At 44.0% G+C, this 26,447-nt stretch overlaps 1 protein-coding gene across 1 annotated transcript in view; it reads left to right on the top strand.

Moving 5' to 3' along the window:
- Window positions 1–26,447, top strand: part of SDK1 (sidekick cell adhesion molecule 1) — a gene marked incomplete at both ends in the record, with an annotated part of 814,918 nt that overhangs the window by 303,393 nt on the left and 485,078 nt on the right. Inside the window, one exon of the mRNA XM_082671251.1 lies at window positions 271–418. Coding sequence (XP_082527377.1) covers window positions 271–418 — 148 coding nt within the window. The remainder of the gene's footprint in view (window positions 1–270; window positions 419–26,447) is intronic.

The raw sequence follows: 26,447 nt of genomic DNA on the forward strand, positions 1-26,447 counted from the left end.
TTTCATTGTATTATCGCCGCGACACAAAGACCATGAAGTTCTGCTGATTCGCGCACTTCGTGGGTACTTTGGAGGCGCATGGCTTTGCCTTATGCTCCACTTTACCACCCAGTCTGCACTCATCAGCATTACTGCTCGCCTCTGGTCTTACTGCTTAATTATAGCAACATTGGTGACTTTGCAATAAAATATAGTTATTTCCATCTTTGACCTCCCACCCCCTCAAAAAAGAATTTTCTGAAACTTAAAAGGTCTGATTTTTCTTTGCAGATATGGGAAATTTCATGGATACAGATCAGAGAGAAATGGTCTCTCAAGGACATGCAGCTGTGCTCAACTTACTGCCCATCGCCAGCTGCCCCAGACCTCAAGTGACTTGGTTCAGAGAAGGGCACAAGATTATTCCAAGCAACAGAATGTAAGTTGTTCCAAACTTTAAAGTTTAAAATACATCTCATTACACTTGTTGGTACCATTTCCATATTAAGTATACCAATTAAACTTTGAAAAGACTAACCTGGTCTAGTAGACCTACCTCAATCCTTAATAAACAGCTATTTGAAGACTGGCTTGGAAATTTTTAAGCAGTTTAAGAAAATTGTCATGTGATATTATTCTTTAATATGCCGCATAGCCTAACTAAAGCACCTTTACATACTCTTTATGGTATTTTTTTTCCTTTTTTGAATGCACTTCTGGGATGTCATTTTCATCCTGAGTTGTGTTTAGCGCCAAGTACTGATTTAATGAGCGCTCGTATTTACTCATAGAGCTGTGGGGTTTTTCCCTCTTACTGAGCCGTGTTTGATGCTACTTTCTCTGACGATAAAACAGTAATTGCTGCTTATTTCTCTCTATCCTTTTATCCTACCATGACAGTTTTATTTCCTTTTGTCTAATTAGTGGTTCACCCATCTACTGCAGAGTAGTTGCCTTGTGATTAGTTAAGCATTATTTCAAGGTGTTCTTGCCTATTTCACATTTAAGATATTTATCTAATGCCAAACAGTTTCTGCATTTGGAGCTTTAAGTGATTAAAAAGAACATTTGGTGTATATTTTATAAGTGGGCATTTTGCAAGGTAATTTAAAGATAATATACCGAATATAAAGACTTTGAGGATGGACGTTTCTGAAAGAATTGTGAAATGCTATAAGCTTGGGCTAAACGTCAAATATTTATGCCATCAGATGGTTGCACTCAGACAAAAAAAAAATTGTGAGAAGAAAATGCGCTTTTTTTCCCCCAAAAAGGATATGTGAAGGCAGTTTGCTGAACAGTTTTCAAATGTGCTTTCTCCCCATCTGAGCATCCGTGCAGTCCCTTCTCTAGGTCCAGTATCGCCGCTCTTCCACTCGGGCGTCAGAGCTCTGCTTGAGCCCACACAGTTCTTAAGCTTATTTAGCAAATGTTTCTGTTTTGGTTATTGGAAACAGGAAAAATATTGAAATATGTAAAATCCATATTTTAAGATTCTAGTAAAAATATAAATTACGTTGGAAAAATGGGATAACTTCTATCCTTTTTCTTTATTTTATTAAAAGTTGCTTATGTATCCACCTTTATATTCATTCCAACTATAATAAATGCCTCTGGAGTTGGGGTGAAACAAAGACGAGGATCAATTTCTCATTCTCTTAGAAGACTGTTAGGCTGAAAAGAAAAAAGCAGCTGAGAGAGATTCTTGTGAAATATTCTGGAAGGTCCTAGTGTTGAGCACAGTGTGGCTGGGCAAAGGTGGGATGAGTGCTGGGGAAGAGTTGGTACAAGGAGGGGTGGGTAGATTGGATTAGGCTTCCTCTCAAACACTGGAGCTTCTAACTAATGTCAACGGTGGAAGGATTATTTTAACTCAGCAGCGTACAACTACAGAGTAATTCATTTGTTAACCTGTGGTCTAGCTATGTTCGTGAGACAACATTTACTCAAGAAGTATAAAAGGATACAGAATGAAATAACTCTTAATTTTATAAGCTGGTTTTTCTTTAACTTGCAAGTTCTTGCTAAAGACTGTTTAATTCCTGGTGAGCTAATAAGGCAAAGACGCTAGTAGGGCTTTAACTTAGTGTCATAGCAAACAAACGGTCTGCTTACAACCATGAAGCTATTGATGAATCTCCAATCTCAGTGGAATAATATGCCTGTATAGCTTTTTTTATTTAAGAGATGAGATGAGGCTGATTATGGATATTTACACTTTCTCAAGGTCCTTTAGTTTCATATTTTCCACCTCATCATCACCCCCATATTTATTTAAGTACCTGCTGTGCAAGATACCATAAATCAGCACTTGCGTGGTTTTCTCCACAAGTTTATGCATCATTCAAAGACGTATTACTTTACACATCTAATAAAGTTCAGCTTGGACATCAGATGGAAGGGCATTTATGCCTCTGCCCAGACGGTTGGCAGACAGAACTCAGATGGCATTAGCTCTGTTCTGTGCCACCAGGTATCATTTCAAAATGGAGCGTCTGGCTCAAAGTGTTCTGCACCTGTCGAAACAGGTCAAGCCTCTCCTCCTGCTTTTAGCCTGGTTATCTGAGGTCAGCTCCCTAACACAGGGGAGAGACGTCCCTTTGTCATGGGGAGGGAGAACCTCATCTTGCCACCCCACCCCTGTATTTTTTAATATTATCTCATGACCTTAAAACTCTGAGCTTTAGGCTTTTTCTTCATTTTCAAGGGAAACAGTAAGTTTAATGTTCCTCAACTTGAAAAATGAGTTGAGTAGTCTATTAATAATTGTAACAGCAGCTGTTATGTATTGAGGACTACTCTAAACATACCTTCTGTAATCCTCACGTTTGCCTTCTGAGGCAGGTATAATTAGCCATCGAAACTGAAGATTGGAGACGTTACATGACCCACCCAAGGGCACACAGCTGACAAATGGCAGAGCTGGGACTCAAACCCATGTCTGTCTGGCTATAAATCTCATGCTCTCTTCTGCATCAGGCTAATTCTTCTTTTCACTTTACTTTGCTGAACCTTCTTCGTGCTTTTGCTGTATTTTCTCCTTACACTGCTTTCAACTTTTTCCTCCCTTTTTAGAACACCAGGTTTCAATTTGAAATGCTATAGGTTAACCTGGGTTTGCCATGAGCCACGGACTCGTGCAAACACACACCCCCTCGTCAACAGTGAGCATCCCTGCATGTGCATTGTTTATCCTTTCTGTATGAGGTCTGTTGCTCCCTGTCTTCAGAAATTTTTGACAAAGAGAAGGCAAATGTGGCCTTCCAGTTAAGGCATGGACTTTATTAAATTCAGAGGTCTAGGGGGAGATGGAGACAGAAATTATCTCGATACAGGGATCATCAGTTACCTTAGCGCAGGGTGGATGGCAGCGAGAGACACAGGGGTGATGACCATGTGCAGAATGCGGCACCCTGTCAGGGGCTCCTTGTTCTTCGGCTGCATATTGTTGAATGAAGAATAGACTGTGGAGGGCTCCCCTGGTGGCGCAGTGGTTGAGAGTCCGCCTGCCGATGCAAGGGACACGGGTTCATGCCCCGGTCTGGGAAGATCCCACATGCCGCGGAGCGGCTGGGCCCGTGAGCCACGGCCGCTGAGCCTGCGCGTCCGGAGCCTGTGCTCCACAACGGGAGAGGCCACAATAGTGAGAGGCCCGCGTACCGCAAAAAAAAAAAAAAAAAAAAGAATAGACTGTGTAGGAAAAATAGCAGAAATTCATCATCATTTCCAGAAGAGTCGCGGCACCTGAGCTGCTTCACATTCATATGAGAAAGGCTGAATGAAAAACTAGCAAAGTTCTGACTGCAATTTGGGCACTGTTTTTCATTCATTCACCAGGTCCTTGTGCAGGGCATACTCTGAATAGACAGCAGTAAACAAAAGAAAGATCCTGTCCTCAGGGAGCCTACGTCCACCTGGAAGGAAACAGATGCCAGCCTGATGAGTGTAGGATATGCCAGCTGATGACACGTAGTGAGGAGAACAAAGAGCAGGGTGACAGAATAGGGTCGCAGGATGGGGTGGTGGCCATTTTAGACATGAAATCTGAGAAGGCCTCTCGGGTACTAGACTATGAGCAGAGCCCTGAATGAATCCAGGGAGTGAGGCACAGGGGTGTATTGGTGAGAAGAGCACGTGTGAAAGCTCTGAGGGAGGACCGTGCCGGTGTGTTTGAGCAGCAGCAGGGAGGCCAGTGGGGCTGGTGTGGAGCCAGGGAGAGGGCTGGAGATGAGGTGATCAGGGCCCTGAGGATCAGATCTAATTCCAGAACCAGATTACTTAGCCATAGTGAGGAGCTGGGCGTTTGCTCTGAGGATCTGAGCAGAGGAGTGATGCAATCTCACTTAGGGTTCTTCTATTAAGAATTATGTTGAGAACAGAGACTTCCCTGGTAGCGCAGTGGTTAAGAGTCCGCCTGCCAACGCAAGGGACACAGGTCCGATCCCTGGTCTGGGAAGATCCCACATGCCGCGGAGCAGCTAAGCCCGTGCGCCACAACTACGGAGCCTGCGAACCACAACTACTGGAACCCACGTGCCTAGATCCCATGCTCCGCAACAAGAGAAGCCACCACAATGAGAAGCCCATGCACCACAACGAAGAGTAGCCCCTACTCGCCGCAACTAGAGAAAGCCCGCATGCAGCAACAAAGACCCAACACAGCCAGAAATAAATAAATAAATTTATTAAATAAAAAAAAAAGAGAATTATGTTAAGAACAGGCTGTAGGGTGACAGAATCAGAAGCCAGGAGGCCTGTGAGGGGTTTCTGCAGTAATTCAGGTGGCTCGGATCAGGGTGGTGAGAAGTGTCAGATGCTGATATAGTTTGAAAGTAGAAACAATGGGATTTCCCATTGGACTGGATGTAGGGTATGAGAGGAGAGAAGCCATGGGTAACTCAAGAATTTTGGCCTCAGCAACTGATAGGATGGAGTTACCATTTTCTGAAATGGGGAGATGATTTGGGGTGAAACAGTGCTGGTCTGTGTGCGGGGGGTTGGTGGTGGTGTCTGAAATTCGTGTCGGACATGTTAAGTGTGATGTGCTAGTAGGTGGCCAACGGGGTCCAGTCGTTAGATAGTTGTATATATCAGACTCAAGGTTAGCCAAGAGATCTTGGTTAAACTTGGGGGTTGTTGCCGTGTTGATATTTATAGGTCTTTAAAGCCGTGTATGGACTACATAAGCCAGTTAGCGAAGCCCAAAGAGTTCTATCGTTTCACTTAAGATGCCCTTAGCTGCAAGTTACAGAGGATGGCTCTGGCTAAGCAAAAAGAAAATATGTTGGCGTATTTAGAGAACTACAGAACCAAACCAGCAGAAGGAGAGGACAGCGTGGTAACCAGGGCTGCTCCCGAGGCCCAGGGAGCAGGGACCGAGGCGGCACTTTCATGGCCTCCCAAGGATATCCAGGCCCTAATGCCTGGAACAGTTGGATTTGTTAGGTAGCATGGCAAAGCGGGTGAAGGTAGCAGACTCCGTAGGGAACTAATAAGTTGGGGAGGTGGGACAACAGCAGTCTCAGGCCAGGAGCAGTTACGCTGAGGGTCTACACCCATGACCTTCACGGGCCAGGCTCAGCAGCTCTTTCTCTCAACATCTCACCTTGAGTCTTTAGCCAGTGAGTCATGAACCCCGTACTGTATGTGTAGGTCCTGTCTCCGCAAGTGGTCTTCACCTCCCCTGGGTATTGACCATCTAAAATGTCTTTGTTTTTATAACTCTGTCTGGCCTGGTGTTATGCAGAGCAGAAATGCAACATTGGAAAGTGAATGAATGAATGAGGGAATGTGAAGAAAAATCATGTAATATCTGTAAAAACATCCTCACGAAAAAAGGGAAAAAAATGGCACAACAAACCTCAGGAGGAAACAGTGCTGATGAAGGAGAAATATATCTTGGGAAAGCAAACAGTATTTTGAAAGAATTGAGAATAAGTTATACTCAGAATTATGAATTGGTAATTATAGGTTTTATTTATCTGAGAAGATGAAAAAAGTGCCTGTTTATTTTTCTGATTTACTGAATCCGAACAGTTAGTTTGCTGTCTTTGGGTATCAAAGATGATTATAGCCTTGTCTTACAAATACAGTCTAATTTGATAATAAAATTGTTCTGTGTTATTTCAGTTTAGATAGATGTTCTTTGTTTCCTTATATTTCTCAAAATATGAAATGTGAATGTTGATGTCATGCAGTATTTCTCTGACCTCCGGGAGGTAATTTGTGTCGGCAGTTATCAGATTAGGACGCAGAAACTCGTCCTGTGCAATTCCATTCTTTTGCTTAATTGCAGGTTCTTGTGCTCAAACTGCATCCTGTAGCCTACCTGACAGGAATGTGTAAGCACAAGTGTACTGGCATGTGTTTTCCTAGGAATGCGTGGTTTATAGATTAAATATTTCAAACCTCCAGTCAGCTTTGTGAGGCGACTTGCCAGGAATGATCTGAATTGTGAAGTATGGGCAGCAAACAGCATCCCAGGTGACTTAGAAACGGTCTGACTCATGATTGTCTATGCTTAAATCCTTGAACATCCATTCACCTATTACCATTTCAATTGCTGCAAGAAAGATTTGTTTAAATTAGCACATGTATTGGAAGTCACAGCTTAATGCTTGAAGGAAGTAGATCTGGTTGTAATGATATTTTTATAGTTAACTGGGTTTTCAAAATAATATGCTTTTAAAATTTTTATATTATGTTTTGTAGGCATTTTGTGAATGTTTATAGAGTATGTCTGTACGTGTGAATTGAGTCATATTTGGTATAAGTAAAAAAGACTAGGAGATAACGGGCTCTAGACCTGCTTCCACCATTAATTCTGACCTTGGGAAACTTACTCTCCTTTGCCTCAATTTTCTCATGTCAAAAATGAGGAAGGTTGGGTTTCCCTGGTGGCGCAGTGGTTGAGAGTCTGCCTGCCGGTGCAGGGGATGCGGGTTCGTGCCCCAGTCTGGGAAGATCCCACATGCCGCGGAGCGGCTGGGCCCGTGAGCCATGGTCGCTGAGCCTGCGCGTCCGGAGCCTGTGCTCCACAACGGGAGAGGCCACAACAGTGAGAGGCCCGCTTACCGCAAAAAAAAAAAACAAAATGAAGAAGGTGACATGAAAGACCTCTGAGGTCCTTTCTGGTGTTCACACCAGCTATGCTCATGGGAGGGTGCTCAGGGCCAGGCCTGTCTCTCCCTCCCCCTCTCTCCTCCTTCCTGCACTCAGTAGACGCTTACTGAGCACTTGTTTTGTGCCAGGCACTGTTGTAGCTGCTCGGGACAGGAAGCAGCATGAGGACATTGAAGCTTCTGCCTTCGCTGAGTTATGGTTCAGTGTGGAAACAGGTTAATAACCAGGGTTCTTTTGGGGATGGTGAAATCTATGAGGGAAATGGAGGGCGGGACAGGAGAGAACTGAGCGGGAGGGGAGGGAGGTGGGCAGTCTGCCTCTCCATGCAGGTGACATTTTAAGGTGACACTTTATTGAGTTGTAACTTACATACAACACAATGTACAGATTTTAAGCACACAGGTTGATGAATTTTAACAGTTGTGTACACGGATGTAATCACTACCCTAAGCAAGTTCCCGAGGGCAGTTCTTACCCCTGGTCCCTGCCCCGCCCCACCTGCTCATCTCGTTCTATTACCATAGGTTAGTTTGCTTATGCTAGAATTGCTTCTAAATAGAATCATGGCACATGAGCTCTTTTGTTTCTGCCTTCTTTCATTCGACATAATTTCTGTGATATTCTCAAGGTGGTATTAATAATGATTGTTATTAAATATTTTTTGAGTACCAGGCACTGTTTTAAGTGTTTTCTCTATAATGATTCGTTGAATCCTCACAGCAGCCCCATGGGTTGTACTGTTATTATCGTCACTTTGCTGACAGGAACGACAGAGAGAGGCCAGCAGCTGGTTAGTGTTAGAGCCTTTGACTCTTGAGCCCACACTTTGCCTCTGTGCTGCCCTGCTCTCTCGGGCTCATGTCTGAAAGATCTAGCCGTGCACACATCTGGAGGACGAATATTCTGAGCACCGGGGCCACATACATGCAAAGGCAAATACTGTGGTCTGGCGCTTAGGGCCTCGTGAACAGCGGGCAAAGAGAGTGGAAAGAGAAGGGGCCGAGAAAGGAAATGGGATCCTGGAGGTGCCAGAATATGGAAAGAAATCTGAGTTTTATTCCACATACAGTGGGACGTCTTTGGAAGAGCTGTGGTTTTAGTTTTTGGAAAATTTTTTGAAATTGTGCTAAGATATGTGTAACATGAAATTTACCATCTTAACTGTTTTTCACGTAAATTCAGCGGCATTAAATGTATTCACATTGTTGCGCAGCCGTCACCACCACCAATCTTTGCAACTCTCTCGTCTTGTGAAACTGCAGCTCTGTCCCCATTAAAGGGTAACTCTCCACTCCCCACTCCCCCTGCTCTTGGCACCCACCCTTCTACTTTCTGTCTCTCTGAATTTGACTCCAGTGGGTCCCTCATATAAGTGAAATCATACAGTATTTGTTTTTTCCTCATTTTTAATTAAACTTAATATTTTGAGCTAATTGTAGATTCACATACAGTTGTTAAGAAGTAATACAGGGAGATCCCATGTGCCCTTTAAACAGTTCCCCTACCTGGTGAGGTCTTGTAGAGCTGTAGTGGAGCATCACAGTCAGGTGAGACCTCGCAGAGCTGTGGTGCAGCATCACAGGTGAGACCTCGTAGAGCTGTGGTGCAGCATCACAGGTGAGACCTCATAGAGCTGTGGTGCAGCATCACAGCCAGGTGAGACCTTGTAGAGCTGTAGTAGAGCATCACAGCAGGTGAGACCTCGTAGAGCTGTGGTGCAGCATCACAGCCAGGTGAGACCTTTAGAGCTGTAGTAGAGCATCACAGCCAGGTGAGACCTCGTAGAGTTGTGGTGCCGCGTCATAGCCAGGATATTGACGTTGATACACTCAAAACACAGAACAGTCCCATCACCACAGGACCCCTCACGTTGCCTGTTTATACCAACAGCTACTTTCCCCCAGCCTTTGTCCCCACCCTAAATCCTGGCAATCATGAATCTGTTCTCCATTTCTATAATTGTATCATTTAGAGGATGTTTGATAAATGGAATTGTGCAGTCTGTAACCTTTTAGGATTGGCGTTTTTCAATCAGCATAATTCTCTGTTCAGGTTACTGCATGTGTGAGTGCTGGGTTCCTTTTTATTGTGTAGTTTTCCATGGTGTGGACATACCACAGCTTGTGTAACCCTTCACCAGGTGAAGGACATTTGGGCTGTGTACAGTTTTTCACCCTTATGAATAAAGCTGCTGTAAATATTCTTGTACATGTTTTGTGTGGACATGTCTTCATTTCTCTGGGATAAATGCCCAGGAGTGCAGTGACTGGTTATATGGTATTTGCATGTTTAGTTTTTTTAAGAAAATGCCAAACTGTTTCCAGAGTTAGTGTACCATTTTATAATCCCACCAACGATGTACAAATGACCCAGTTTCTTTGCTTCCTCACTAGCATTCAATGTTGTCACTATTTTTTTAATTTTAGCCATCTCAATGGATATTTAATTACAACTCATTGTGTTTTTAATTTGCATTTCCCTAATGGCTAATGATGTCGAACATCTTTTAATGTGCTGATTTTAAAAAGAACCAAGGGCTTCCCTGGTGGTGCAGTGGTTGAGAATCTGCCTGCTAATGCAGGGGACACGGGTTCGAGCCCTGGTCTGGGAGGGTCCCACATGCTGCGGAGCAACTAGGCCCGTGAGCCACAACTACTGAGCCTGCGCGTCTGGAGCCTGTGCTCCGCAAAAAGAGAGGCCGCGATAGTGAGAGGCCCGCGCACCACGATGAAGAGTGGCCCCCGCTTGCCACAACTAGAGAAAACCCTCGCACAGAAACGAAGACCCAACACAGCAAAAATAAATTAATTAATAAACTACCCCCAACATCTTAAAAAAAAAACCAAATAGGGAAAAACTAAACTTCTTGAAGTGAAAACTACGATCATTTATTTATAAAATCAATTGAATGGGTGAAAGAGCAGACACTATTGCAGCTAAAGTGAGAAATATTGTTCTGGTAGGTCTGAGAAGAATACTCAGAATCAGGCACAGAGATAAAAAGATGGAAAGTACAGAAGACAGGCAAAGAGATATAGAGGATAATCAGTAGAAACCTAAGACAGGTCCCAGAAAGAAAGAATGGAGAGAGTTGGGGCTAGATCACGTTCAACGGCATAATTGTTACAATATTTCCTAACATGAGGAACTCTCAGAGTCAAGAAGCAGAAAAAGCTGCAAATAGGATAAATAAAACTAAATCCAAATCTAGGCTTATTGTAGTGTAACTGTAGAACCTCAAAGAAGAAACCTTAAAAGCAACAATACATGTAATTCAGATTTCCTCAATGGAACGGCAATTAGATGACAGTTGACAGCAATAATAGGGAAGATGATAGTACCTGAGGATATAACTGTCATCACAGAATTTCATATCCAGCCAAACTAATATCCAAAAGTAAGGGAGAAAGGAAGACATTTTCAGACTGAGAATTTACATTTCTGAGAACTTGCTGGAAGATCTACTAAGAGTGGGCTTGAGGAAAAGGAATATTGAACTAGGAGGAAATAGAATGTTAGAAACATTGGTCTTCATTTTATTATTTTTCTCTAGTTAGGAAATGTTTGGTAATTGCAATTTTAATACATTTAAATAACAGAGAAGAAAGTAAAGACAGCAAGATGAGAACTCTGGGAGTTTTTATCGAGAATGGCTGCAGAGAAATGGTGAGGATCCATGAGGTCAGGGGGTTGTTTTTTTTCCTTCACGTGGGAAATAACAGAGAATACTCATATGCTAATGGAAATTCTCTCCTAGAGAAGGAGAGTGTGAGGATGCAGTAGAGTGTGAGTGAGGGGCAGAGCCCCGGAGAAGGTAGAGGCTGGGTGGCATGGGCACCCGCATCACCAGCACGTGCACGAGGGCCCCAGTGTGGTGTGGTCCACAGGCTTCACCACTCTGTATGCAGCCCATCAAGGGACAGCCTTTGATAGAGTCAAGGGCAGCTTCCATTACAGAACAGGGCCTGATATGGGTTTGGACGCATGTTGTCTGGCAGACATGCTTGTGGAAAACTGAGGGTTTTCTTGTGGATTTTTATTTCCTCTGTGAATGTTGGGATGAGGTTATAAGTTTAGAGTGAAGTGTGACACAAGAAGAGAGGTGAAGTTACTCAGTAATTATCTGGAGAGTCAAAAGCAAATTGAGCAACACGCTAGACTTAGGGACCAGTTGAGTACAGTGGCACCTTTGTGGTTTGTGGTCATGGATTGTCGCGGTAAAGTTGTAGAGAAGGCAGCTCTACAAAGAAGGATGAAGTGTAGCCTGTCACGTGGGACCAAGGAACAAGAACATGGAGGGTTTGCAGATGGGAGGTGGCTCTTGGTTGTCTGGGAGTCGTGTGAGGGAGGAGGTGATGGGTGGTCCAATTCGGCAGAGTCAGGAGACTGCAGCCCGTGAAGTGGAAGGATACCTGAGTGGGGGACTGAGAGGAAGTGGGTGCTCTGGGCACCTCAGACCCTCCTATCCTCACCGTGACTGCTCCAGCCAGTCCCTTCCATTGGAAGGGATCAGGTGATGCAGTCCAGGAGGGTGGCCAAGTTAAATTCTTGGGGGGTAGACTTTGGCCCTTGGTGAGTCAGGATGAGTGTATGCAGGTGAGGGGTGCGGACCAGCAGATCCCAGCTGGACTCTTGAGGGACACAGCTTCGTGCAGCTTCTTGGAAGTCCTCCTGAGGGTCAGGCACAGCTGCACCGCTGGAGTCAGTGGGATCAAGCCCTCCTTGGTCTGTGCTCTCTCCTCCTGTCCCTCCTTCCTGCTTACCTGTGATGACACGCACATCAGGCAGGGCTCTGTTTCCCAGAAAAACTGGGCTGAGACATGGGGCATTTGAGGGCTAGGCTTCAGAATGGAGTTTCTGTAGGGGCTGGCAAGGTTTAGGGGGTGACCGTGAGCACGGGGCTGAGATGGTGTGCAGGAAATGTCCGTGGAGGACTGAGGCCACAGTGTGAGAGTGAACGGAGATGTGGATGCTGAGCCGTGCAGGATGACGGCAGAAGGAGCTGGGGGAGGTGGGAAGCCGGGAGCTTCCTTCCTCAGTCAGTGGGTGGAGGAAGGGGACACATCGGGAATAAACAGTGCTGTAGCTGGGTCACCTGGGCTTCAGAGGAGCTGGGGTTTGCAAGGAGGAAGAGGAGACATGGTTAGCGTGTGCTGGTGGCACGGAGGGGGCTTGCTCTGGGTAGACCAGCACAGCGAACACCTCCTTGGACTGCTCCTCTGGGCGTTTGGCTCCAACATCTGCAGCTTGGAATCCCACCACTGTAGACTGAGCGTTTGGATGTGGGTGTGGGTCCTTTGGGAGGTGCTTAGGTCGTGATGGTGGAGCCCCATACTGGGATGAGTGCCCTATAAAAGAGACCCCAGAGAGCTCCTCGCCCCTTCCACCACTCGAGGACACAGCGAGAAGACGGCCGTCTGTGAACTGGGAAGTGGGTTCTCACCAGTCCCTTGATCTTGGACTTCCCAGCCTCTAGAACTGTGAGAAATAATGTTTTTGCTTATGAATGACTTAATCTATGGTATTTTGTTATAGTGGGCTGAATCGACTAAGACGCCCACCCAGGGGCATCTCTCTATCCTGGGGGCAGGTCCCTTAACCTCACAGCGCCTCTGCTTCCTTTAGGAGAGGGAGAATGGTCTCTTCCTCCTGGAGTTGTCAGGACATTTAACAAGGGATAATGGAGTGAGAAGTAATTTACTACCTAATGTTCGAGGATGTGAAGACAGTACATGCTACATGTCACCCGCATGACATTGCGTGTAGCAATCATGTCTTGATGCTTGCTTCAAAAAGTCCTGTATAGATGTGGCTGAGTGCATGGCTGTGCCTGTAGGTGTCTTCTGGGAGTTAGAGCCAGCTGGGAAGGAGGGACCCAGGGGAAGAGAACGTGCTGGAGCCCTGGGGCACAGCACCTCTGCCTTAGCTCCTATACATGCTCCATGGGCTTTTCCAAGTGCTGATTTCTAAAGCCTAGAAAGTTCTTTTTGTTGTGGTCGTTCTAACCACACCAGGAGGAGTCCCATCCTCTGAGCTGATATTATCCTGGAGACTAGTATTAATGTCCACAGAAGCAGGTAAAAGGTTGGAAGCACTGCATCTCTTTGTTGAATGGTGTACGGAGTGCTGACCAAGGCTCCAGCTCATTGTGCTTTATCCTGGAACCTGCCTGTGCATAGTGAGAGGAGGGCTAAGGTCGTGAGAATTTCACATTTTCTTTCAGGTTGTTAGTCATTGTGACACTGTTGTATGAAGGGTTACCTTATAAACAGTAGGAGACCAGGTTATGGGCTACACCTGGCAGCAGCCGGGTACTTAAGTGTGAGGCCTGCATCATGATGCAATGCAGATGTACGTAATGAAGGTCACTGGGCATGTGCAGGCAGCTGACACTGCACCTGCTGCTTTGGGATTCAGGGTACATCACAGCCAGAGGACCATTCCCGTGCAAAAGGAGTAACCTGAGGGATGGGCCAGGGCATCTTACAATTACTTGGTTCCACTTGAGTTGGCAATATAGTGTTTAACTTTAATGACAAGAGTTTAATATTCTACGTACCGATTTTTCATTTGAAAATAAAATACCACTTCATTTTACATGAGCAGATCTAGCAACAATAATGAATTTCTTTACAAATATTAGCCTATTATACATCTTAAGTCAGTTGCACATAATTGCATCTCACCAACTCTACATAATACTTTAATTAAAACTAGGATAATGAAAATAGTTTCTTTTTAATAAATTTATTTATTTTATTTATTTATTTTTGGCTGCGTTGGGTCCTTGCTGCTGTGCGCGGGCTTTCTCTAGTTGCGGTGAGTGGGGGCCACTCTTCGCCGCACTGCGGTGGCCTCTCGTTGCGGAGCACAGGCTCCGCGTGTGCGGGCTTCAGTAGTTGTGACTTGCGGGCTCCAGAGCGCAGGCTCAGTAGCTGCGGCGCATGGGCCCAGCTGCTCCGCAGCACGTGGGATCCTCCCCGACCAGGGCTGGAACCTGCACTGGCAGGTGGACTCCCAACCACTGTGCCACCAGGGAAGCCTGAAAATACAGTTTTAACGAACAGTAAATGCTGAAGTTGCCAAGCCTAGAATGTGTTAGTTCGAATCATACCTCACTCTGTTTTAGCTCTTAAATCTGTATCTACATTATGTTTTGAAATGGCAACAATCATGAGCAAGAGGCATTTTTTTTGAATTTTATTTTTTTATACAGCAGGTTCTTATTAGTTGTCTGTTTTATACCTATCAGTGTATATATGTCAATCCCAATCTCCCAGTTCATCCCACCCCACCACCCCACCACTTTCCCCGTTGGTGTCCATACATTTGTTCTCTACATCTGTGTCTCTATTTCTGCCTTGCAAACTGGTTCATCTGTACCATTTTCTAGGTTCCACATATATGCATTAATAGACAATATTTGTTTTTCTCTTTCTGATTTACTTCACTCTGTATGACAGTCTCCAGGTCCATCCACATCTCTACAAATGACCCAATTTCGTTCACTTTTATGGCTGAGTAATATTCCATTGTATATATATACCACATCTTCTTTATCCATTCGTCTGTCGATGGGCATTTAGGTTGCTTCCATGACCTGGCTATTGTAAATAGTGCTGCAGTGAACAATGGGGTGCATGTGTCTTTTTGAATTATGGTTTTCTCTGGGTATATGCCCAGTAGTGGGATTGCTGGGTCATTTGGTAATTCTATTTTTAGTTTTTTAAGGAACCTCCATACTGTTCTCCATGGTGGCTGTATCAATTTACATTCCTACCAACAGTGCAAGAGGGTTCCCTTTTCTCCACACCCTCTCCAGCATTTGTTGTTTGTAGATTTTCTGATGATGCCCATTCTGACTGGTGTGAGGTGATACCTCATTGTAGTTTTGATTTGCATTTCTCTAATGATTAGTGATGCTGAGCATTCTTTCATGTGCTGCTTGGCCATCTGTATGTCTTCTTTGGAGAAATGTCTATTTAGATCTTCTGCCCATTTTTTGATTGGGTTTGTTTTTTTAATATTGAGCTGCGTGAGCTATTTATATATTTTGGAGATTAATCCTTTGTCCGTTGATTCACTTGCAAATATTTTCTCCCATTCTGAGGGTTATCTTTTCATCTTGTTTATAGTTTCCTTTGCTGTGCAAAAGCTTTGAAGTTTCATTAGGTCCCATTTGTTTATTTTTGCTTTTATTTCTGTTACTCTAGGAAGTAGGTCTAAAAAGATCTTGCTGTGATTTATGTCAAAGAGTGTTCTTCCTATGTTTTCCTCTAAGAGTTTTATAGTGTCCAGGAGGCATTTTAAAATATGTTTATTAGTATGTACTAGTAAATAATATGCTTCCTTATGGCCGTCATGTATCTGTCTATCCCCCTTGCATATATAGTTGGTTGTTTGCTACTAATTATAATCTGTAGAAGCAGATTAAGGTTTTCTTTGTCTTTTTTCTCCCAGTTTTATTGAGATATAATTGACATATAACACTGTATTATTTTAAGATGCACAACATCATGATTTGATATATATGCATATGTATACTACAAGAAGTTTAGTGAATACTCCTCACAGCACAGTTAAAGTGTTTTTCTTGTGATGAGAACTTTTAGGATATACTCTCTTAACAACTTTCAAATACACAATGTAGTACTGTTAACTGTAGTCCCCATGCTATACATCACATGCTTAGGACTTATTTGTCTTATAACTGGAAGTTCATACTTTTGGACCACCTTCACCCCTTGCCTCCCACTGCCCCACTCTGGTAACCAACAGAATACTAGCAAACAGAATCTAACCATACCTTTGCCCATTTTGTATTGGATTATTTCTTTGTCTTTGAAGGCCCAGCAACTTAGCACAGTGCTTGGCCATACTTACTTAATGTTATTGGATGAATGGATAAGTATTTCTTGGGTGAATAAATAAATAGTAGTACTTGGCTCATTCTGGGGAGATGGTGTGGGACTACGTACACTAGGCTGAGACTCAGAAAATGAAGGTCTCAGTCTCAGCTTTGTCCCTTAGTAGCTGTGTGAGCTTGGGCAAGTCTTTTTTGACTGTTGCCAACAAAGATGATGTAATGGGATATCTCAAATGGAAATAAGGATACCTACACCGCCACGCTCTTGGAATTATTATGGGGAGCATTTATTTGATGGATAGAATTACAGATGTGAAAACACTTTCTAACCTGTAAAGTAAATGTAATGTAGTGGTGTTATTATCATCCCCTCTTCTGCTCGTTATCCTAATTATATAAATGAACATGCATTAGTATTCAAAGGCAACTAACTAATCATCAGCTCATTGGAACTATGGATTTTTTTAATATAAATTTATTTATACATTTATGGCCGCGTTGGGTCTTCCTTGCTGCGCGCAGGCTTTCTCTAGTTGCGGCGAGCGGGGGCTACTCTTCATTGTGGTGCGTGGGCTTCTCATTGCGGTGGCTTGTTGTGGAGCATGGGTTCTAGGCACACGGGCTTCAGTAGTTGTGACACGCGGGCTTCAGTAGTTGTGGCTCGCGGGCTCTAGAGCACAGGCTCAGTAGTTGTGGCACACGGGCTTAGTTGCTCCATGGCATGTGGGATCTTCCCAGACCAGGGCTCGAACCCATGTCCTCTGCATTGGCAGGAGGATTCTTAACCACTGCGCCACCAGGGAAGCCCCATTTAGGTTGTTTTGCAGTGAATTTTCAGTCCTTGGTTAGCGGTACCTGTAGTACAGAATACAAGGAGATACGCCCCTCCCATCTCCCCTTCCTTCCTTCGTCAGTTAAAATGTCCTAGAGTCTGTCATACAGAGTGAAGTAAGTCAGAAAGAGAAAGACACATACTGTATGCTAACACATATATATGGAACTTAAGAAAAAAAAATGTCATGAAGAACCTAGGGGTAAGACAGGAATAAAGACGCAGACCTACTAGAGAATGGACTTGAGGATATGGGGAGGGGGAAGGGTAAGCTGTGACAAAGCGGGAGAGAGGCATGGACATATATACACTACCAAACGTAAGGTAGATAGCTAGTGGGAAGCAGCCACATAGCACAGGGAGATCAGCTCAGTGCTTTGTGACCACCTAAAGGGGTGGGATAGGGAGGGAGGGAGGGAGGGAGACGCAAGAGGGAAGAGATATGGGAACATATGTATATGTAAAGCTGATTCACTTTGTTATAAAGCAGAAACTAACACACCATTGTAAAGCAATTATACTCCAATAAAGTAAAAAAAAAAAAAAAAGTCCTTGGGAAATTTAAGCCAGTCTTAATATTGGCTGGGTAATTAGGGAGGCATTTCTACCTGTGCATCTAATGTATAGTTTATTACACAGTCAAATATAAGTGACTTTTATTAGCTTCTCTTTTAGATTAGCAATATCAGTGTTACTCTTCCTAAATACAGGTCATTTATTCATTCACTTATCTGTTCACTGAACAAGTACCGAATTGCACTGGTGTCATCCATGGAAGCTACTCCTGAAGCACCACATTCCCTGTGAAGGAAATGTGCTCTGGGCTCTGGCCAAGGGGTACTGCCGACGTAAGTCCAGAAGACTTTGTAACACCGTCCCGTTCGTAGCCTACAGGCGGGACCTGGCCTGTGAGGGCAGCTTCTGGTGATGCTCCAGGATGCACATCGCCTGCACGCCCACGGAGAGCCAGCTGTCACGGTGTGATTCAGCTTTCACTTGCACCTGGGGACTCTGTAACCCCGGTAAGCCTGCTCCCATCTGGTCTCATCCCTGGGTCTTTAGGCAGAAATATTGCATACCAACGTGAAGTTCTCCCACACAAAGAAGGAGGGGAAAAGAAGCCCAGGAAGGAAGGGATGTTCTTAGAGCTCAGAGAAAGCCGCAGGACGTGTGTCCCACTCCAGGGCCTTCGTGCACCTCAGGCCTGGTGCCGTAAGGAGCTGAGAACTGGAGAGATCAAGGCAGTGGGGGCATGGAGAGGGTCAGAGGTCACACAGATGGGCAGTGGCCAGCTGAACTTGTCAGAAGGCACTGGTACGGTTGGCAGCCTGCATCCACTGGGTGCCCTCTTTGTGGGAGGAGAGGCAGCGTTGCCGGAGATCCTGTGTATGGAAGTGGTCGAGGAACGTAAGTAGAAGCAGGGGCGGTCCTGTGGGGGTGTATGAGGGGCAGCATGGGCTTTGGAAAGCACTCTGGGTTTAAGCAAGAAGAGCCGACTTTGAGAACCAGCTGTACTCTTTGATCATTTTCTGATTCTCGGCGGGCCTAACTTAACATCTGGGGGACTCAGCTTTTTCGCACACAGAATGGGGTAAAGCCAATCCTGTGAATGTCTGATGTGAAAACGTTTTGCCCCCCCAGTTGTTGGCTGGGGTTCTGACGGGAAGTGGAGGGAGCTGGCTGTCCTTGGGGGTGAAGGTCTGCGGGGCAGGGTAGGTGAAGTACAGCCAGTGCAGATGCTGCAGAGGGTGCCGCACGGCTCTTTTCTTTCTGCAAGACTGCTCTAAATCTCTGCCAGTAAAGAAGGCAGAGGAAGGCTTATCACACCAGTGTTGTGGATGACTGCATGGGGGAGAAAGTGGCTACGTGATCTAAGGTCGAATCTGCTTCAGTGATGGAGCCAAGGACGGAGTTGAGCACCTGAATGATGCCTTTCTGGTTCTTTCTGTGAATGTTGATGGCAGAGTTGAGCTTGTCCAGAAGGGCAGTGGTTTGCAAAGGGGCCCGCAGTGGGCATTTGCCACCCATTCTTTGACTCCACGATGCCACGTGTAGCCAGGTGTCCTAGGGCAAGTCTCTAACTTCTGTGAGGCTCCCTTTGTTCTTCTGGAAAACACAAGTGATGATATAGCAGCCTGCCCACCTCGCAGGACTTTTACTTTTGTGTGTGATATTCAAATATGATAACAGATATAATAGCCTTTTGTGAATTACAAAGTGTCATGTCTGTGTAATGTGGAATCATTTTCTCATGAGGGCTCATTCTTCGCTGTCATCAGACCCGACCAAAGCCTAGTTAGATCTAATTGCTGGAGTTTTTGCATCCAGATGACAGTCCCTAAAGTCAAGGTCATCATTCGTCCATTCAGTCTGTCCACCAGCCAGCACTGTGCTAGGATCTGGGGATAAAAAGATCAATACAATGATTCTGGCTCAAAAGGGTTCACACTCTAGTGAATGGATGGTAGCATTTGATTGTAGTTCATCCTGCATAGTCTTTTTTTTTTTAAAAAAAAAGCTGCATTGAGATGTAACTCACTTATCATTAATTCTTTTTAAAAAATATCTTTTGGGACTTCCCTGGTGGTGCAGTGGTTAAAACTCGGCGCTTCCCCTTCATAGGGTGCGGGTTCAATCCCCGGTCAGGGAACTAACATTCTGCCTGCTGCACAGCGCGGCCAAAAGGTAAAAATTAGAAAAAAGTTGTTTTAAAAGAAAGAGTATATCTTTTGAACTGTATAATCAGTGGTATTTAGGGTGCAGTTGACCCTCCGTACACCTGCTTCCTCTGTATGCATAGTCAGCTGACCATGGACCCTGCGTAGTGTTTACTATTGAATGATATCCACGTATAGGTGGACCTGCGCAATTCAAACCTGTGTTGTTCAAGGGTCAACTGTATTCACAGAGTTGGACAATCATCACCACTGACAGAATATTTCCATCACCACGAAAGAAAGCCCCATACCCAGTAGCTGTCGCGCACCATCCCCCGCTCCCCCCAGACCCTGGCAGCCACTCATCTACTTTCTGTCTCTCTGCACTTGTCTGTTCTGGACGTTTCATATAAGAGGAATCATGTACTCTGTGGCTTTTTGACACCTGACACCATGTATAGTCTTTAGTCAGTTGTTTCTTTTCTTTTTTTTTCTTTTTTGATGTTTCACTGATAATCATTAAATATTTCATTGAATCTTCTTCTTTACTTTCACTGATCATCATTAAATATTTCATTGGATCTTTTTTTTTTTCCGTAACTTTCTTGAGCTAAGTTCTGTGTGGGTAAAGAAAAGACATTCCTTCATTTCTTTAAGAAATATTTACCAGATGCTTCCTTTGTGTCAGACACTCTAGCAGGTTATGATGCCACATGGGTCCCTATTCTCACAGAATTTACAGTCCAGTAAGGGTAAACAGATGCAAAATGGGCAAACGAACAAACACATCAAGAGAATCAACCCTATCCAAGGACATAACATTGAGACCAAAATTTGAAGAGAGAGAAGGAGCCAGTGACATGAAGAAATGGGGCTGGATGTTCTGGGTGCAGCATTGGCCAAGAAGCTGAAGTGGGAAAGAGCCTGGTGGTCTAAGATCTGAAAGGAATCCATCTGCGTGGCGACCGTGGGTGGAATACCCCAGATGACATCAGGGCCCCAGTCATGTGGCTATGGAAAAGGGTTTGGGTTTTATTCTAAGTGCAGTGGAGGGACTTGGAGGGTGTCATGATCTGATTTGCTTTAAGAAAAATCTGGCTGCTTTGTGAAGACTTGATGGTAACAGTGAGAATGGAATCCTTAGGAAGTTTTGGCAAACATCTTATTTTGCAAATGAGGTACTGGTAGCTTGGATTAAGACAGGGCAGAGGAAATGGAGAAAGTGGACAAATTAGAGCTATCGGTCAAAAGTATAATCAACAGTTATATTCAACAGTGTGAATAAGTCATAACAAAATAAGGATTAAAAAAGTAGAATCAGTAGGGCTTACAGATGAATTGGGTATGCAGTGGAGTCAGGCTTTCTGTTTCTGATTTGAGACTTGGGTATATATTTTCTGAAATAATGACAACTGGATAAGATGCTTTTGGGTCATGATAAGTTGGAGAGAGATGCTCATGAAGAATCAGCATAGAAAGATCAACTTTTAGATCAACAGTTGGATGTACACAAGTGTGGAGCTCAAAGGAAAGATCTAAGCTTGAGATACAAAATTGGGAATCATCAGTATACAGGTGGTATTTAAAACCATGAGAAGGGTGAGCTCTTCTGGGGAGAGAGATACTAGACAGAAAAGAAGAGAAGCCAGCTCTGAGAACATTATTTCTCAACATTTAGAGAAATAAAATGCCCACAGAAAGATAGAGAGCAGGAAGGGAAGAGGCAACCAGGAGTGTCTGATGTCATGGAATCACCAAGAAAAGAACATTTTACCTGAATCCAGCCCACACGTAGTCTGAGTCAAGAGAACTTGAATTCCAGGACAAAGAAAATGAGGAGGGGGAGAGGGGATCACAGGAGAAGCTCTAGCAAAGCAGAGGAGGAGAAAAGGCAGTGTGAGGCAGAGAAGGGAAAAGCGGAGGAGGAGGGAAAAGCCTGTCATTTTGTAGCTTTCGTCACCTTTTGGGTAAAACCGCACGTAAGGGACTCAGTTCTGCAGCCTGGTTGGGAAGAGGTCCAGTTTTCCTCTCTGCCGTAGCCATAAATCAGTAGGCCCTCTGGAAGAAGTGTGTTGTGGACAGATTAGAAAGTTTGGGATCAAAACAACCGTAACAGCCTAGTTCATGCTTCACCAGGATGATTTTTCTCAGTGTTTTAGTGCTCAGTCTTTATCATCGCTGGCGGAATTGTACTGTTTTACCTTGGAAGATTATAAATGGGGAGTAATCCTTAGAACTTATTTATCTTTGAAAGCATGAATCTTCTTCAGTCTAGACATGCCCATTCATTATCAGGCAAGGTAAAGTATTATATCCAAGAGATAAATTATGTCCTTTGGTTATATGTACAATGTGTATACTTTATTTCTGTAGTCAGAGTCTATAGTTTAATGCATGAAACAATTTTGTGTATTACCTGTGCTGAGTAATCTTGGGTATTTAGAAATTGCCTATGTGAAGTCTACCCGTTTTAACACATGCCTTTCATTCAGTGAAATCATTGGGAAATCATCATTGCCTACTCCGAAGGTCTAGATCATTCTTTACCTGTGCTCTGTGGAGTTCAGTATTCTGTCTGAAACCTGTGTCACGCCAAGTACTTTACACAACTAATTTACTCTCAATAGTCTTATTAACTTTTTCTTATTTTAAAACTAGATACATATGGAGAAATCATAGTCTGTTTTGAAGCTGCTGTGTATGGGTTAATATTATTGAATTAAATTTTAGTTAAATTTAAGAATTTTGTCTGTGGAAATGGATGTAAAACAGTACTTGTGTTCATTAAAGTTGGAGAGGAAGGAGGAATTGGCAGCCTGCCGATGGCTTATCTCTGGTCTTTAGTTGTGAGCGGAACGTCTAGCTGTTTAGTGCCTGGCTTTCATCTAACACACTCTATATGAATTTAAATAAATTGTAAATGCCCCAGATAAATTTTAGTCATTTCTTTGATCTAATGATGAAATAAGGAATTGTGGCAATGATGGAACATTTGAAAAACATCTAATGATTAAAATTTTTAAAAAGTACTGCTTCTAAATATTTAGTGGAAAATGTCCTTAGCATTTTCTGTTATCTTCCTATTCTTCTTAACATGGTTAGGAAGGATAATCGCTACAACTTGAAAAGAAGCAATATAAAATGGTGGCTAAGATTGTGAACTCTGAAATCACATGGCCTGAGTTCAAACCCTGGTTCTGCCCTTTAATGGTGTGTGACCTTGGGCGCAAACTCAGCTTCTCTGTGACTCAGTTTCCTCTTCTGTGTGGCTGGAATAACTACAAACCCTGCCTCACAGGACTGTGCAAGCACCTGTCCGTTTAGAGGGCTTGGACCAGCTCCTGGATCACGTAAGAGCATCATAACTGTTAGTGGTTCTTATTTCTCTCATTATTATTACTTAATTGAGGGTTTCAAATAGAGGAGGAGGCAGTGGTTGTATTATCCTCTTGGTGTTAATTCCCTTCAAGTAAATCTTGCAAAGCAAAATTGCATTTTGTATTTCTGATTACTTCCATCCCATCTAGGGGTGTGAAAATCATTTCCTTACTCCTTCATGTGAACAAACGTCCAAGTTCTCGATAGCAACAGGCAAGATGGAGCTGATGAAGCAGTGGCGAGGTAGGTCCTGTGGGGTCAGCTGTAACGGAGTAGTGCGGGTAGGGGTGCGATCCAATGTGTCACGGCATCTCCAAGAGGACGTCCTCTTCGGTTGCAGGGAATAGCCCCGGAACGTTTCGCAGGGTGAGACCGGGAGCAAGGGACACGTCTCTTCCTAGCCCCCTTGCCATGCCTTCAGCTTAGTCCTGAAAGGAGCAAAGCCATCGCTGCGGACAGCTCTCTAAGATTCCATTTGTCCTTGGAAAGACCCTATTTCAGCATGGCAGTGGCGCTGCCAGGAGGTACACGCCTCCCGGGCCCTGAGAACAGGGGTGCTGATGTGGACACTCGAGGCCAGGAGCCCGCAGGCTCAGGGTCGGGGCTGGTGCATTCGTGGAGAGACAGCAGAGCGGCAGCCAATGTTTAGGGTCTTGTGTCCTCCAGGTGTGTCTCACAGGTGTAAGGGAATACATGCCTGCATCCACACACACATGCATGCTCACACACGCATATCTAGAGAGACATGCATGTATAAAATAAATATAGAACACGTATAAACGTATCTGTGCGTGGTGGTCGAGATATACATGTGTGTATAACATATACCTTATATATATCAGACAGCTAGTACTATGCATATTTGATTTCATTTTGGACTTTGAAGGAATGCATAATTAGATTATTTGAAGTTAGTATTAATTAATATCTCAGACTAAATATAGTTGAGTCAAATGTTTCCATATTTTTAAATCTATTACAGTGGTAAAAAGATTTCACTTGTCCATATTTGAACTGAGTAAGACTGTGATACTGACATTTAGAGTAAGATTTGTAATGATAGTAAAACATCCTAGAGCAGAGAAATGAACATCCATGTTTCTGTCCTCGAATGGGGTGATTTTAGGGGGATTATATGTGCATTATAACTTTCATTATGCAAAATGAAAGTTTATTTCCTGCATAATGTGTTTTTCTCTTTTGAGTGTTTAAATAAATAAAACATTTAGGGAAGTTGAACTTACGCTTGTAACATCTCTACTTGATTTGGGGCTTGTTCTCATGGGTTCATTTGTTTATTTTCTGTGATGTTCTCTTCTTAGAGGTTTATGCTGGAGTTGAGGGATTTATACAACAAAACACTGGGAAAGTTGAGAAAGTAAACATATTCTTGACACCACATGTCTGGCGGAAGGGTGTGTGTGTGACATGTACGGTGACCAGCTCATGCTGGTTTGCCCAGGTCTGTTCTGGTTTTAGCACCGAGAGTCCGCAGGTCCCCGGGCAAACTAAGATGGTTGGCCACCGACCTGTTGTTTGTGGCTACTGTGGTTATAAAATTTGCCATATTATAATTATGTGTTTTCCCTACTAGTGCCAAAGGCTCCACATCTATAAAGAAGCATGGACAGTAGAAAAAGAAATCTAACGTTAGCTAACTATCCTGTAAATGCTAAGCAAGGCTTATTTTCATGAACGGAACTTACTTTGAAAATAAATTAATAGATCATTGTCACCATGGGAAGAAGTTGATATGCTTCCACAGTATGCTAGGCATTGTCAATTTGAGAAAAATGAACCGTAAGATACTCCCTGACCCCAGCATCTCATTTGAGTCTCACAGAATGACTAAATGACCACTCTTACCTTTTTACAAGCATTTTGGTTTACGTCCCCCTTTGTTCTCTGTCTGAACATCAGTGCTTACAGAAACATACCTGTCCAAATTAGCTTAGTGAGCATTTCCCAGTTTGCCACAGGGAGACATTTTTCCTTCTTCTTGGTGGAATGCTTGCCAAAAACACACGTGCCTTGAAGGGGATGTAAACTACAAGGCGAGTAGGAGGGGTGCCAACCAACTGCGTCACTGGGATACCCTGAGTCATGCCAGTTGTTATAATGAAATGCCAGGCTATTAATTGCTCCCACAACTCAGGGCAACTCCAGCTAAAATGCAGCCGTATTGTGAGAAAGTCTAATGAGAAAATCTGATGTGTGTACTCTTTTCTCCTAGGCACATTTCATTCTGGTCATCTTAACGCCTTTGCTGTTGTGGTATCATGTTCTGGTGTGCTTGAATCTCTTTCTAGGGAAACTTCCTTTTTTTTTTTTGCTCTCTTGAGGAAGTAGAAGCAGTCTGCGAGAGTTCTAACAACTTGGCGTCTTGCTCGTGGCTCTCAGACAAAGGAACACTGCCTCCAGGAAATACAGAGTGTTACCTTCATATCTTCATGTTTGAAAACTAGCAGTGATTTTCAAGGGCGGTTTATCATTTTCAGGAAGAATAGACATGAGCCATATCAACAGTGGGATGACTAAGCCCTTTGTAACGGAGTAGATTCTTTTGACTAACTTGGAGATCTCTGAATTTACATGAAAGTAGAGAAGTGAATTAATGGTATAAACCTCTGAGAAAGAATGGACTTTCTCTCTGACGGCTCTTGTTCTTCTCAAGCCTGTGGGAGCTTGTGGTTGGGCCCTTCCTCTGTGAAGGAGATTCCAGGTATGAGTTCTCTGTGGCTTCCCAACACGAGCCTGTGTGCGTGGACACCCTTTCCGTGCAGCTACAACAGGCTCCAGCGTCTCTTCCGCCTTTTCACCACACTTCATGACTGATGGCCTGACCTTTGGGAACGCTTGAGCAATTTCTGCAAAGCTCTCTTTACCATGAGGGATAGCTCACCTGAATTTGAACATCAACTAAAACAGTGAATAATTCTGCTTTGATTTCTGTTCTAATCCCTGCTACCTTAAATCAAGCTAGGCTGAAATTCTTTGAGGACAGGGACTGATTTTTCTTCACCTTTGCACCTCTTGCATACAGCACAGTTCACCACACATACTCGAGAAATATTTGTTGGTTGAATGAATGAATGGAGCTTGTCTTGTGGTTGGTATCCCAGAGTTAACAAATTGTCCTCCTCCCTCCCCTGACATAATGCGGCAGCCAAAGGCAGCAGGCAGTAGTGTTGGAGGTTGTCCCAGGATGTGCAGTGTGGCCCAGGAGAAGTGGCCCTTCCCTGACGCTCACACCTCAGCCGTCTGCAGTCTGTTTAGTGCCCCCCAGAGTCAGAGAGAAAAGTGGTAAACGGTTTATTCACATTTGAAATATTGAGTATTATTTGTGTTGTTTTTCTCCTCCCTCTATTAACAGGCTTGGATTGATTTTTAGTGATAGAGGCAGTTTCTCAGTTGGTTTCATTAACGCAAGGGCAGAGGAAGTTAGAACACTCTGTGCCGTCTCGCGGGATTCCTCCCTCACCTTGCCCTTCGAATCCCAGGTGTCAAAAAGTTCTCCTCCACGGCCCCTGCCTTCCTTAAGGCCATCGGACTGTGCTGCTTAGGTCCCTGCACCAGCTCTGACCCACGTCCAGGTCTCCAGCTTTGTCCTCCC

The sequence above is a fragment of the Grampus griseus genome, assembly GCF_964374135.1.
Source record: "Grampus griseus genome assembly, chromosome: 14".
NCBI classification, from domain to species: Eukaryota; Metazoa; Chordata; class Mammalia; order Artiodactyla; family Delphinidae; genus Grampus; species Grampus griseus.